General features: G+C 28.5%; 1 protein-coding gene across 1 annotated transcript; it reads left to right on the top strand.

Annotated features, from left to right (window-relative positions):
• The first annotated feature begins 11,700 nt into the window (after positions 1–11,700).
• Positions 11,701–13,910, top strand: LOC149497071 (putative glutamine amidotransferase GAT1_2.1). Its single transcript, XM_089720267.1, has 4 exons — positions 11,701–11,895; positions 12,119–12,855; positions 12,949–13,158; positions 13,434–13,910. The coding sequence occupies exons 1-4, from the start codon at positions 11,808–11,810 to the stop codon at positions 13,686–13,688; spliced, it is 1,290 nt and encodes a 429-aa protein (XP_089576393.1). The 5' UTR covers positions 11,701–11,807; the 3' UTR covers positions 13,689–13,910.
• The last annotated feature ends 1,525 nt before the right edge of the window (positions 13,911–15,435 follow it).

The following is a 15,435-nucleotide window of genomic DNA, read 5'->3' as shown; positions in this document are numbered from 1 at the left end:
TAACATATGGATAAAATTGAGATACAATGCAAGCAATGGCGGAGCTAGGACCCTAGGGTCAGAGAGGACACTCACGTATAATATATATTTTTTAGTATAAGAAATTTAAAAATAAATTGAATTCTGTAATAAAAAGCTACCACTTCCATTTATAATACAAAAAACAATTAGAAGAATTTTTTAAAAAAAATTCACATTTGTTCTCTACGTAATTTCATATTTTGAAATCTCTGAATAATTAACTCATTGTCATTGCTATTAAATACATCTTTCTGTATAAATGATTAAACAATCATTCATCTAAGTATCTTATATTCGATTATATAACCAATTGTTCACAATCTTCATTACAGAAAATGCTCTCTCTATTAATGTGGTAACAAGTAAAACTGATGCTAACTTAATAAGTGAGTATACTAACGGATAAATAATATATCTCTCAGTTTAACTAACTCTTATTTCTTGGAAACATAACTCAATATTTTATATATTTAAAAAAGCACTCAAACTAATTTAAGGGATTCATAAATTATAAATATAATAATTTAAGAGATTCACATTACAAAATATATTAATAGAAAAAATTTTGAAGTCATGGCTCAACATCAACTACATGTGGCTCTGCCAGTGAATGCAAGTAGTGGTGTCTTTTTCAGTTTTTCTGGCTTGCCAAACAATTGAGAAACATAGCACAGCCAATAGAAAACGAAATAAAATTGGTCCATATATAGCACGTAGGTCATAGAGATCACATGACATGTGTAATAATTGTATATATTAATTAATTAACTAATAAGTATTTAAGTTTTGGACTGAATGCATAATCCTGTGCTAATACAGCTCTCTGAGTCACCAGGAGTCATCGCCTTTTTAAAACCCAGAATTAAAAAAATAAAAAAATGTATAAAAAATAAAATAAGCTCGCCACCACTCAACTAACAAATTATTGTTATTGCTATTATTTTTGAAATTTTCTAAAATTTCCCCACTAGCGGGTGTTCATTGGATTTGGATCCCCCACAATCCACTGTTTAACAATAATGCCAATCATTAAATAAACAATTATAACCTTTCTTTTAATTTCAATAAATATATATATATATATATATATATATATATATATATATATATATATTTATATGATTATGTAAAATTACTCAGAACAAAAGAGAAAAGGACCGTTTAATTACTCAGACTCAGATATCAAGTTGATTTTATAATTTATAAATTAATAAACATATCATACATATTAAAACCTATATAAGCATGAACTAAACAACGATCATTATCAATATACATGTTAATCAAAATATCATTAATATATATGTCAAATAATATACTATTATCAATAGGATTTATAATCATATAAATCATTACTATTATCTTGGTACGTAGCGTTGTAGCACAAGGTTTCCCTTGTTTATCAAGTGCAATGATAAACACTAGGAGGTTATGTGTTTCCAGCTGATATACCAAAGATTTTTAATTTGAATAGTATTTGTTTAAAGATGCACAGTATATGTTTTAATCTGAACAGTAAGTGAACAGTCCATGTTTATGAATATACAAGAATGATATTTCTGATGTGGAAGATCACACTAGGGTGCAACCACAGAGCATACTTATACAACAATCAAAACTCAAATCAATTTAATATTTATCAATTAACTCAACCAATTTTAATTAATTATATTTTAATTAAGGTTGGGGGTTCCTGCACCCTTAGCCTGGGATCCCCAGAACTAAGTCAGAGTGTGGAGGGAGAAGAGAATGAAGCCTTTAACAGGGCTTTAAGAAGTAGCAATTTATATTTACTAAAATAAATAATTGAAATACCAAAATAGTATTACAATATTTAAATACAAAAATTAAACTTTAAATGATAAACTTAAACTAGTTTCAACTTACAAGAATTTTAAGACTTTCCACTTGTAATTCTTTACAATCGAACTGGGAAAGGAGGGAGATAGTTTAGGGAGAGAATAACTACGCCTATATTGAAGTATATGCTATATTATGCGATTACATGCCATGCCTTCACAAGGGGAAAAGGCTCCCTTAAATAAAAATTTTGGAATCTTTACTATTTACTTTTACTGTTGGTGAACAGTAGTTTCTGTCGAAGAATCTCTACTGTTTGCTTTTACTGTTGGTGAACAGTAGTTTCTGTCGAAGAATCTCTACTGTTTGCTTTTACTGTTGACGAGTGGACCTTTACTGTTGCTGAGTGGACTTTTACTGTTGCTGAGTTGAGTTTGGCTGTGCCGAGTTGTCCTTTACTATTGCTAAGTTGGCCTTTTACTAAAAACTTGTGTGCCGCTTTGGTTGGGTGTTTTACAAAGAGTGAAGGAATAAGGTTCCTTCTGCCTGTTTACAATGATTCAGAATAAGATGAGGACGATGATGTGTCCTTCTTTTTCTTTTTTAGCTTTTCTTTTCTTTTTATTTTTTCTTTCTGTTTTAACTTCTTTTTTCTTTCTTTTTCTTTTTTACCTGCTTTACTTTGGATTTTTATGATATCGCTGTCATCACTTTTGTCACTAGATGAACTAGATGATGAGGATGATGGTAAAACAATTTTACCCTTGCTTTTATGGTGTGTAGTGTTTGAAGATTTACTGGAGGATGTACTTTGGGCTTTACTGGTGGATGGATTTATGGGCTGATTTGAACTGGTTGAGAGTTGTTCCAACATCTCTTGACAGATCAATGTATATTCTTCTGGTGTTTTGGCTGCAGCTAACCGGGCCTGACATTGGGCTTTTTGGATACCAAACTGGGGGTTATCCTGAATAGCTAATGTATGGGCATAGGTTAAAGCTGGTTTAGATGGGCTGGATAATTTATTGCGGATCCATTGACTAATTTTATGTTCAGTGGTGGAATTCTTGAATGATCCCCACCATTTTATTTTATGTCTTTTTATTATCATGGGAATTTGGCTTCCTGGAACATACTGATAATCAAAATACCATTGATAAACCCATGGAGTGAAGAAGGTCATACAATAATACATCAAAGAAGGAATATGAACTTCTTCAGGTTTAGGTTTATAATGGGTTTTAAAGAACTGGTACAAATAATGGATATCATGAGGAATGATTTCCTCGGAAATTCCTTTAAATTGCCACCATCGTTTAAACCAATTTGGGATTTTTAAATCAGTGCGTATATTTTGATCAAAATATATTAACCATGAATGAGTAGTGGTGGGATTTTGAAGACAAAATATCGTATCCCACGCTTTTTTATAATCAAAATAATTATAACTCATATTATATTTATGTAATCCTTTAAATTTTACTGGCGTTACTAAAGAAGATACGGGCCAATCCTTAGGATGGATGACGCGTTTTATTTTGATAGAAGAATAAGAAATTATTCCATTTTTATCAAAAGTATGTTTGATGTTTACTGATTCAGTATCTAATAATATATTATTATAATAGGCCTGAGGTTTTGACAAGTCTGTTGGCATAAAAAACCAATTCTCAGGATAATAATTTTTTATAATTTGCCAAGGATTAGTATGATTATAACCATCCTCAACTTCGATTTCAAAATCAAATAAATTTTTATCAAACCATTTATGTATATTACCAGTAGATTTATATTGGATTTTTGGCAAATCCACAGCCATCAACGGATTTGATAACTCTTTACTGTCTACCGTTTGAGACAGAGTAGCCGTATCATGAGCGGATACGATCGCTTTAGATTTAGAAGACATACCTGGGTCCTCTGTAGAAGAGGATGCCATTCCCTGCAGTGCTTTAATTACTTCAGGAGATTGAGAAAGTTCCTCAATCCATTTTTTAAGGTCTTTAGGAGAAGTGGTTTTAGTGTTTAAGGTTTTACTAAGATCTTCAGAGTGCTCAGAAAGAGCTTTAGTTGGGGAGCCGGAATCTTGTTTAATTTCTTTCCCTTTATCCTTCTTTCTTCCCATTGTTCTGTAAGAATTCTCTAGTTAGAAAGTCTGGAATATTATTATCATTGCCTTTAATATACTCTATGTCAAATTGAAAAATAGTTAAAAGCGCTTGCCATCGAGCAAAAATTTGTTTAGAGGCAAGGTTTTGGACATCTTTTTGCAAAACTTCTTTGGCAGATTTGCAATCAATACGAAGTAAAAATTTTTGATTTAAAAGATCAGATTGAAATTTATTTATACAAATAACAACACTTAAAATTTCCTTTTTAATGGTAGAATAATTTAATTGAGTTGAAGTCCAATGACCTGAAGTATATTGGATTATTCTTTCTTTACCATTAATTTTTTGTTTTAAAATGCCTCCATAACCAATATTAGAAGCATCAGTTTCAACAATTTTAAAAGCATTAGGATCAGGAATATATAAGTAAGGAATTTCTTTTACTAATGATTTTATCTTTTTTACGAGGTGAGTGTGCTGAGTTGTCCAAGGACCAGCATTTTTACAAAGTCTATTATGTAAAGGTTTTATCATGCAATTTAAATTTGGATAAAAATCAATTACATAATTTAAACAACCAAGAAAACGTTGTAATTGGGGTTTATTAGAAATTTCATCAGGAAATTTTTCACCAAAAACAAGTGCTCTTTCTATAGGTTGAATCTTACCTTGTTCTATATAATGACCTAAAAATCTTATTTTAGTTTTAAACAAATCCATTTTAGCTTTACTTAATGCTAAACCATTTTTCTCGATGATCATACAAAATGTTTTTAAATGTTTAAAATGATCTTCTAGAGTTGTACTAAATATAAGCACATCATCAATATAAACAATACAAAATTTATAATATGGGTTAAAAATATCATTCATAATCCTCTGAAATTCAGAAGGAGCATTTTTTAATCCAAAAGGCATTACATTCCATTCGTATTGACCAAATGGAACGGTAAATGTTGTTTTATATCTGTCGTTAGGGTCAATTTGAATCTGCCAATAGCCAGATTTCATATCAAATTTACTAAAAATATTTGCATTATAGAGTTGCTTTAATATATCTTTTTTATTTGGAATAGGATACCTAATCCATTTTAAAGCTGTATTTAATGGTTTATAATTTATTACTAATCTGGGAGCACCTCGTTCTATTTCAGCGTTTTTATTTACATAAAAAGCTGCACAAGACCATGGGCTTCTAGATGTAGAAATTAATTTTTTATTAAGTAAATCTTGAATTTCATTTTGACAATGGTCAATCAATTCAGGACTCATCTGAATTGGTCTAGCTTTAGTTTTAATGGTTTTTTCATCAAAATCTTTTTCATATGGTAAGTCCACTATGTGTTGTTTACGATCCCAAAAAGCATTTGGATGGTCAGCACATAATTTGTTTTCCATAAAATTTTTTAGAGTTGAGATTTTATTTTGGATATCATCAGAATTTAATTGGTTTTTAATTCTATTTAAACATGCATTATTTTTCAAATCTTTTAAGTTTTCTTCTTTAGATTTGATTAAAGAATTTATTTCTAACATTTTAATAGAATGAGCTTTTAACAAATTTAATTGTTTCTTTTTAGGTTTTTCCGTAAATTCCAATTGAGCTTTGCAATTTTTTATTTTAAATTTAATACAATCCTCTTTAACTGAATATGGTGTGATGAGATTTATAAATGGAGTGCCTAATATTACCATATAATTTATCTGAGGTGAAAGTAAAAATACTGTGTTTATTTCTAAGGCTTGATCTATGATTATTGCATCTGTTTTTCCTATAATTTCAAGTTTAGATTTGTTGGCTGTACTTAATTTTTCACTAGTTTTTAACCAATATCTTTTAGGAACTAGATCAGATTTTATACAGTTTAAATCTGCACCTGTGTCAAAGAGTGCAATTGCATTTATCACAAAATCATTTATTTGAATGTTTATTTTTACTAAATATTTTCGTGAAGTAATTTCTTGTAATAAATTGAGAAAATTACAATCTACATCTTCATCTAATTCATTTATTTTTAAATTATTATCTGGTTCGTCTTCTTCTGAGGAAGAACTGGAAATAAGTTGGGATTCTAGTATTTTTATTTTTTTAGAGTTTTGTTGAAGTTGGGTTTTTAATTCTTTTACTTCATTTTTTAGCATCTTAATTTCTTTATATAATTCTTTAGTAGATTCATCCGCATCGACCTTTTTAGGTTTATTTTTATTTAAAATGGTAGTTAAATCATAAGTATTAGACTGAATTTTAGGAGTAATATTTTTTATGTCATCTTCGTCTCCAAAACTTTTTATTAGTTTTTTAAGAAGTTTAGCTCTAGTTTCTTGATCTTCAATTCCATTAACTACTGTTAATAAATTACTTTGATCTTTAGATAACATGTTTAAAGAAAATTTTGATGAACTGGAAGAACTTGTAGTAGTTCCTAATTCATCAATTTGATGTTCACTTTCATTAATCTCAGATTCTGAAGAATCCGAATCAATATATAATTCATAAATTTTATTTAAAACATTAGCTTCTAAATTTAATTCATGTAATCTTTTATTAAATTTACAAAATTTTGATGTATGCCATTTTTTACCACAATTGTAACAAATTAAATTTTTATAAGAAGTTTTAGTTGTAGATTTAGAAGGTTGTTTATTTTTGTTTTTATAAGAAGATTTTGTTCTCTTTTTACTATAAAATTTATCTTGACTAGGTGTAGACCTATATTGTTTTTTAGAGTATTTATTTCTATAATATTTTTTAGGTTTATTTGTTTTAGAACATTGGCCCTCACATTTCTGTGGAGAAGTTATACTATAGTCAAATTGTTTACAAAAAGATCCTAATTATTTTTTAGTTTTCTGCATTTCATATTTTATCTTTCTTTGAAGTTTTAGATCATGACATATTTGTAAACCTTCCTTTTGAATTATACTGATTAATTGTCCATAGGTTAATTTACTATAGGGTATAGGTTGACCATGTTGTTGTTTAATATGATTTCTAACCTTTTCTCCCAAGAAATAAGGTAACCCAGCTAAAAACTTTTCTTTCCAAAAGCTTTGATTAGAGTCTTCTCGTAACATTAATCTAGTGAGAAAAGTCGTTTTATAATTTTGAAAATCACCTAAGTTTTTACATTTTAAATTACTAAGTAATTCTGCATTTTTATCTTTTAAGTGTGATAGATCTCCTATAAAATGAAGTGAAATAGTGAGAATTAAGGTTGCAACAGCATCCTGAATAGGTTCACCATGTTCATCATAAATAGGTTCATCTTCCTCATTTACTTGAATTGAATTTAAAATGTCTAACTGGTCTTTTTCAGTGAGATGATAATCCCACCATCCTTTAAGTTGGCCGGTAAATCTAGCAATTAAGATTTCTGCTATAGCCTTATCAGAAATGATTGACTGTGTTTTATAAGCATTTGCAGCCATTGTCATTTGTTGTAAAATACTTAAGATATTATATTCACTTAAACCATCTATGTTCCATTCATAAATTGTTGAAGCATTATATTTAAATTGAGATATAGTATTAGGTTTATCAACAATTCCTAAGTCTGGTGCTCTATTTACTATTTCTCTATGATGATTTATAGGATTGATTTCAAATTGTTTAATATTTTCTGAGTCAGGTTCACTAACATCAGAGTTGGTGTTTTCTTCTATCATACTTACAGATGCTTGAGGAGTCTCAGGAGCTACTTGTTGAATAGTCGCAGAACTAACCTGAAGTCTACTTAATTGATCTTTTAATTTATTTACAAATTCTTTTTTACTTGACTGAGAAATTTGGTAAGGTTTAAACATGTGAGATTTTACTATTTCTTTACCTTTTATATTTTCCATAACTAAAGGTTTATCTTCGAGCATATGTTCTATACGTTTTAATTGTGAGTTTAAACAAATTAAACTTGCATTACTAAAGTTATTTTGTTCAATTACCTTTTTATTTACATCATTATCTTGAGCAATTTTATAAGGTGCACAAATAATTTCATTGTCTTGATATTTTAATTTACTAATTGTTTTAGGAGGAAAATCACTTTTTATGGTTTGTTCATTTACTATCCATTCAGGTCTTCTATCTCTAATTGTTATAGGGTTTAAATCTTTTTCAGATTTATTTTCTTTAATTAATTTATACCAATCAAAGAAATTAATTTTAGTTTGATTATTTATTTTATATTCTAAATAGTCATATTTTAATTCTTCAAAAGTGTAAATTTTTAATATCCTTTTCATTTTAAGTAAATTTTTAGTTTTAGATATTTCTTTTATCAAACTTTTCTCAATATCTATTTTACTAAGAACATTTAATTCTCTATTTATATCACTAACATTTTCAGTGACAGCTGAAGCTGTTGGTGATTCAGGTGAATTGACTAAGGTTGACTGTTGATTTACATAATTATCTACAGGATTATAAACTGCCTGTGGTATAGAATTACTATAATCAACACCTTTCATTTTATTTGGAATATCTGAAGTTGAATATCTTGGTTTTACTATGGTTTGAATAATTGGTTTGGATTCATTATCTTTATATTTAGCATAAATTACAGAAGGTATGGAGGAACTAGGTTTATCATTTTCATCTGTTGTAACAGAGGAAGATGACCCTGTATACCTCATACTTTGACTGCGATTAAATTTTAAAGTTACTTTACCATCTTCAAATTGTTCAATTTTTTGCAAATTGACGTTTGGTTTTATTTGATCAATAACTGGAGGAGGTACAACCCCCTCTAAAATCCATTCATCTGGAAGTGTTATATCTTTCCATTGGATGGTTTTAGAAATTACTGTGTTTGTTTTAGTCAAGTCTGTTTGAAGAAATCTTGTTTCACCAATTTTAGGTTGTAATTTATATTTAGTACCAAAAGCTGAATTCATTGCTTTATAATGAATTTTATAAATTAAAGCTATAGGAATCGATCCTTGCTTCATTTTATAATTATGAGTTTTAATTTCCAACACTATACTTTCTAAAATGTTTAAATCATTTAATGAGACAGTCATATCTGGATAGACCTCAAAGGAGATCGGTCCTTCACTTAAGCTAGTCTCAACTGATCCTAATAAAGAATCTTGAAAATTTAAAAATCTAGCATCTCTTACTACTGCAAGAATACTAGTATTTAATCCTTCTCTGGTTAAAGGTTTTATTCCAACTTGAATTAATCCTATATGAATATATTTATATTTTTTACTTTTATGATGTTGCAAAGTTTTAGAAGACAAAAGAGTTATACGTTCAAAAGGTTTACTTAATTGAAAATCTCTTTCTTCGGTTTTAATTACATAATCTGTTTTGAATAAATTAAATTTAGAAATTTTATAAATTTGTTCTTTATCAACTTTAGGTATTTCCCATTCATCAATAGCTTTACTAAAATCCTGTAAAATTAATTCATTTCTATTTATTACCCTTTTAATTTCTGAGTTATCTGAGTCTTCAGATTTATTACTACTAGCCGATCTACACAACAAAGGATCCATATTATTATATACCAAAAGCTTTAATGACTACCTGGTTATACCCTCCTGGTTATACCCTTTCGATGCCACTCACATGGGTCTTACTCACGGGTTCAATAGGAATGGGTTCAGTAGGCTAAGTCAAATGGCTCTGATACCAACAATATATATATATATATATATATATATATATATATATATATATATATATTTTGTTATATATTGTTAATTATCAGAATTAGGAATTGAGAGTAATCGAGAATTCGTGTCTGCTTGAGTAAATTTAGAATATATATATTGAGGTGAAGATAAATTCTATTAAGATAAGAATTGTGAGAATCCTATATTATCTGTTAATTAAAGTTTATTTAGAAGTTTAATATTCCTTAATATATATTTATATATTATTATTTGATATATTTTATTATTATCTATTACCATATATATATATATATATATATATATATATATATATATATATATATTATTTATTTAAAAATAAAGAACAAAAACATTGATTACACAAAACCTTCCACCAATTTCATGTTGTAGAAAACAATAACTTTATTACTCCTTTGTAATAAATGCCATTTAAAAAAAATTACTTTTTTTTTTGTTAATACAACTGCTTTATATATATATCAAATCTATTATTATAAATTTATTATTATTAATAAAATAGTTTACATAATTGTTAATTATTATAAATTTATTAAATAAAAGATTTTTTACTTGAATTAAAATTTATTGTTCTTAAATAATTAGATTTGAGGGTAGTTTGGAAAATAATAATAAACAAAATTAATCCTGAAATTATTCTAAACGGTCATAATATGGAATTCAATCGAATTATACATTTCAGCTTGTCTCAAACCAAACTCTGAAATGCATTTCTAAATAAAAATTCCAAGTGAAATTCATGTCAAATGAATTCCAAAAACCAAATGGAATTAAACCAATCACTACCTAAAACTCTCTTTATTTATTTTTGAAGTATAACTAAATGACTATAGACCTATATCTGGTGACTTAATTACTTGACTCTGACGGATCCAAATCCACTTGGATTCCTGTTTCCTAAAGCTCACCAGAACACGCTGGCAAGAAATAGATAAGTGCACCACCAAGTAGACCCCACCAAGGGAGCTGAGGAGTTAGCAGTACTACTATTCCATGTTATTTTTAATCTAAACCAAATCTGACCTGGCCCCAGATCATATCCACCTCAGAGTTGAACTGCCGTGTAAGCGCCTCCCCAAGATCAACACCAGTCACCTAATGACCTAATTAAGCAAATATATTTAATTGCCTGTCCCAAAGTTTAGCTGTAATCAATCTTTTTTTTTTTTAAAATCAAATACCTTCTGTGATACAAAATAATAATCACGTTTAAATTTGATGCACACGTTTTTTAATAAATATGTTCAGGATTATTTAATGATTTATATGCATCCACACTGAATTTTTTTATCAAATGATTTTAAAAATATACTTTTTTATCGGTCTAATAAATTAAAAATATTTTTAATATTTTTAAAATATTTTTTCTATAGAATTAAAATTCAGATTGATAAAAAGAAATCAAATCCACCAACTCAACTGATCTTCTTAGCTAGTCATAGAATGCATGCTCGACTAGTCAATTTTAATTATTAATTATCATTTTTAATTTGTTTAGAGATGCACGTTAACATTTCATCTTGTTCTTTATGTACTCTTTTTTTTTTCAATAAAATCGGTAGGTGTAATCTCTCATGAGCTGTAGAATGTAAATACTCATCCTTATAGAAATTGAATTCGTGTAAGTGCATATACCGAATCCTCCCATCCCAATATTAAAAAAAACAATAAAAATTAATCTTCAGTTTTTTAATATTCTGTTGAATTATTCTCTATATTTTTAGTTAATTGATATCCATTGAATTGAATTTATCTTAAAAAAAAAAAAGATAAAGCCAAATACTCGATGATAATTAATCTCTTATCCAAATACTAATTATTACTCTATATAATTAGAATAATAATTGCTTAATCAGAATGGAATGAAAAAAAAAACAATACTAGAATTTGCAATGTGATTACGTAATTAGTGATGATAATTGTAATTAAACATATCTCTAGGAGTATTTAGTCGTGTCCACCAAACCCGAACTCTTGGAAATGTTACTATTACGCGGCGCCAGGATTATGTACACGTGTAGCACGTTCCCTTTTTCCAGAGTAGTGACACCTTGTAAGCTTTATCTCCCTGATGTGGAAAATCTATAGGGTATAAATAGCCAACATGGCTTAACAAAACAACCCAACTCTGAACTCTCTCTTTGAGCTCAGATCTCTTATCGTACAACCAAAAAAGAAAAAAAAAAAGGTTTCAATAGTTAAATTTCTTTCTTCGCTTCCATGGCTTCCGATCTCTCCGTTATCCTCCCTCGCGTCCTTATCGTATCTAGACGCAGCGTTCGCAAAAACAAGTTCGTCGATTTTGTGGGTAAATTTCATATCATTTCCCATATTTTTGTTTTATCTTATTTTTTGGTTCACCCCCCACGACTAATTTCTTTTCGAGGTTCTTAGTTTGCGGATTGAACTATTCCAGTTTTAGCTATAACTCATTGGCAGAAGTAGAACCCATCTGCGAATTAATCCATTTTAATGTATAATCATCCACCGTTTTATATTATGTTCTTGATTACGGGTGAAATAATTTTCAGGTGAATATCATCTTGATCTTATAGTAAGCTATGGTGCCGTACCAGTAATTGTGCCTCGTGTTAGTGGTGTGCATATGTTATTGGACAGTTTTGAGCCAATCCATGGCGTTCTATTGTGTGAAGGAGAAGATATTGATCCGTCATTGTATGAATCAGAAGAACCAACAAATCTTTCATCAGAAGAATTAGAAGAAATTAGAAGATTACACGCAAGTGATACAGCCATTGATAAAGAAAAAGATTCAATAGAATTAGGACTTGCTAAACTTTGTCTAGAAAGAAATATTCCTTATTTAGGAATTTGCAGAGGATCACAAGTCCTAAATGTTGCTTGTGGAGGTACCCTTTATCAAGATGTAGAGAAAGAGATATCAAAGAAATGGATTGATCAGTCTCAAAGAGTGAAGCATATTGATTATGATAATTATGATGGGCATAGACATGTAGTTAAGGTAGTTGAGAATAGCCCTTTGTATAATTGGTTTAAAGATTCCTTAGAAGAAGAGAAAATGGAGATTTCTGTTAATAGTTATCATCATCAAGGTGTTAAGAGATTGGCTCAAAGATTTGTGCCCATGGCTTTTGCTCCTGATGGGTTAATTGAAGGGTTTTATGATCCTGATGCTTATAATCCTGAAGAGGGGAAGTTTATAATGGGACTTCAATTCCATCCTGAGCGAATGCGGCATCCTGATACCGATCAATTCGATTATCCAGGATGTCCTAAGGCTTATCAGGTATCATTACAAATATTTTTGTTTAACTTATGTTTAACTTATAAATTTATGTATTTATATGTATATTTTGAAGTAATGTATTGATATGCACAGGAATTTGTGAAAGCTGTTATTGCTTATCAAAAGAAGCTTAATAGCACTACTAATTCTTTGCCAAAGACTCTAAAGCTAAATCAAGAAATGGAGAAGAAAAGGAAAGTCATTCTTAGAAGTTTCTCACTAGCAAGAGATATGTACACTGCTGGCAAAGAGATAAGCCCATCAAAAGCATCAGAACTTAAAGCTGGTGCAGAATTTTTGGAGGTACATACAGTTCCTTCATAATCAATGGAATCAACAAGCAATCCCCATATCAGGCTTTCCTGTTAGTTTTATTTAATTACGATAATTCTTTTTCGCTGAATCTTTTAAGGTACTGTTTGTTAGAAATGAATTCTACAAAGTTTTGTGAAACTGATCATATTTTCGTATCTATCTTAAATGGAAAGTGGGGTTAATTAGCATTTGATACCTGACATCTATAGAATACAGGACAAATACTCCATTATGGAGCTAATATCTTATTTAATTTATTGCAGTCAAATACGGCTCTGAGCTTGCAACAGGAGATTAGGCTAAAGCAAATGGGAGCAACAGTGAGGAATGCAGGATCATACCTTGAGAAATTGAAGTTGAATGAAGGAAGAGAAAGACTAGCAAGAAATTTGATGGGGAAAATGGCGGTAGAGCAATTGTCTGATTTATTATCTTTCTACCGAATGATGGGACAGATTTGCTCTGAAGTATTGGAAAGAAAGCTAAATGGCATTGTCAATGACATTGAAGCTTCCTGATAGAGCTAGCTTCTTTTAGTTTAAAAAAGAAATTTACTGATCACAGGAATTCCCTGAGATTTGATTTTCCTATATTTCACTTTCCCATTTCCACATGATGTATATGATGCTAGAGAGTGATGTTCTTCGCTTCTTTTTGCTATGTGCCAAATCAAGAAAAGGAGTGCATGGTATCTTTATTCATAAATAATTACTTGAGTCCCTACCTTTGGATTTTCTTTACTATTTGTTGAAGTTAAAAAATATTTTCTTTTGATGGTAAAGGTCAATATGTAAATGCAACCACTGTAAGGTCAATATTTGGCTTAAAAGATCAAATCGATCTTTATTCGTCTAGGTACATTGTACTTAATACTCTTTAACCTTCTCCAAGCGACAAATGAAAAGTGGACAGGGGGAGCCATTTTAGCACCCCTCCATCACAAAACGACATTCAACTTACTATTTTTGCGCAATTATTATCGTTAAAGAATAAATTTATCTATATAAATTTTCTATTATATTAATCTTAAATAACATATAAATAATTATTATATTAAAATAATAAATAAGAATTAATGAGGGTTATTGAAAATAAAATAAAATTTAATAAGAATATAATATACAATTTAAAGATTAATTATAATGTAAAAAGAAAAATAGACTATATTTTAGGACAGATGATAGACTATCTTTTTGGGACGAAGGAGCAATTGATTGTGATTAGTTAAAATTTTTTTTTTAAGTTTTCTTAAGAGTTAAATAATTAACTGTGTTCATCAAAATAAAGATTTTTTTTTTTTTTTTTTTTTTTTTTTTTTTTTTTTTGTCTGAGTAGAACTAAATTATATTAAGAGAGAATTGGAGAAGGGTAATTTTGCCCTTTATATTTGGAGCATATGTTCAAAAAGCCCAAAATTCAATTTTTTGGGCAATTTTCTCAATAACTTATCAAAAGAGATCAAGTAGCACATTATTTTAGTCGGCCAACACGTGTGGTTATATAGACAAAATAAAAGCATGTGAGACACTATTATCAACCATTCTAACGTTAAAAATGATGTCCCCATAAAAGAAAACAAAAAATATGATGGAGTATACGAAAAAAATGATCTAAGAAAACATAATTATCTCGTTGAAAAGATGATGAAAATATGTAGTGCATAGGGTTCTTGAACTATACTTCTTTCAACTCACTGTTACAATTTAATTAAAAAAAAAAACATTTTGTTTGTCTTTCATTGACCGAAAAGATAGTTTTTAAGCGTTTTAAACATGTGATTCAAGTTTAAGGAGCAAAATGATCATTTTTCCCGGTAGAATTTAGCACGAAAATACAAATTATACAAAAGCTATTATCATTGATCAGTCCATTCTTGATTTTTTTTTAAAAAAAAATTCTAGTATGGTTCTTATTAGAATTGAAATTAAATAACTTTTTTTAAGTATTTTTTGAACTTTTTTTTTAGTTCTTTAGCATACAAAAAAAAAATGATAGTAAATAATAGCATTGAAAAGACTAAAAAGAATAAATAAAAAGTGTTAAAAAATATTTAAAGAATTATAACAAAACAGAAAATAAATTTGAAATTTATTAGTTTTTAATTTCTATAATTATAAATTGAAAAAAAGAAATGAAGAAAAATAGACTTGGAATTAATTTTTGAAACTTTTAGTAATTTCTATATGGAGCCTTTCTGAATCTCTTATCTTATCCCTGATAATAAAACAAATAAATTTTTTTTGAGGGAAAATAAAAATTATTTTT

The sequence above is a fragment of the Jatropha curcas genome, chromosome 4, assembly GCF_041381405.1.
Source record: "Jatropha curcas cultivar XTBG-Jc1 chromosome 4, XTBG_Jcur_1.0, whole genome shotgun sequence".
NCBI lineage: Eukaryota > Viridiplantae > Streptophyta > Magnoliopsida > Malpighiales > Euphorbiaceae > Jatropha > Jatropha curcas.
Note: the sequence above shows the minus strand (reverse complement) of the source record. Positions and strands in the feature narration are given on the sequence as shown.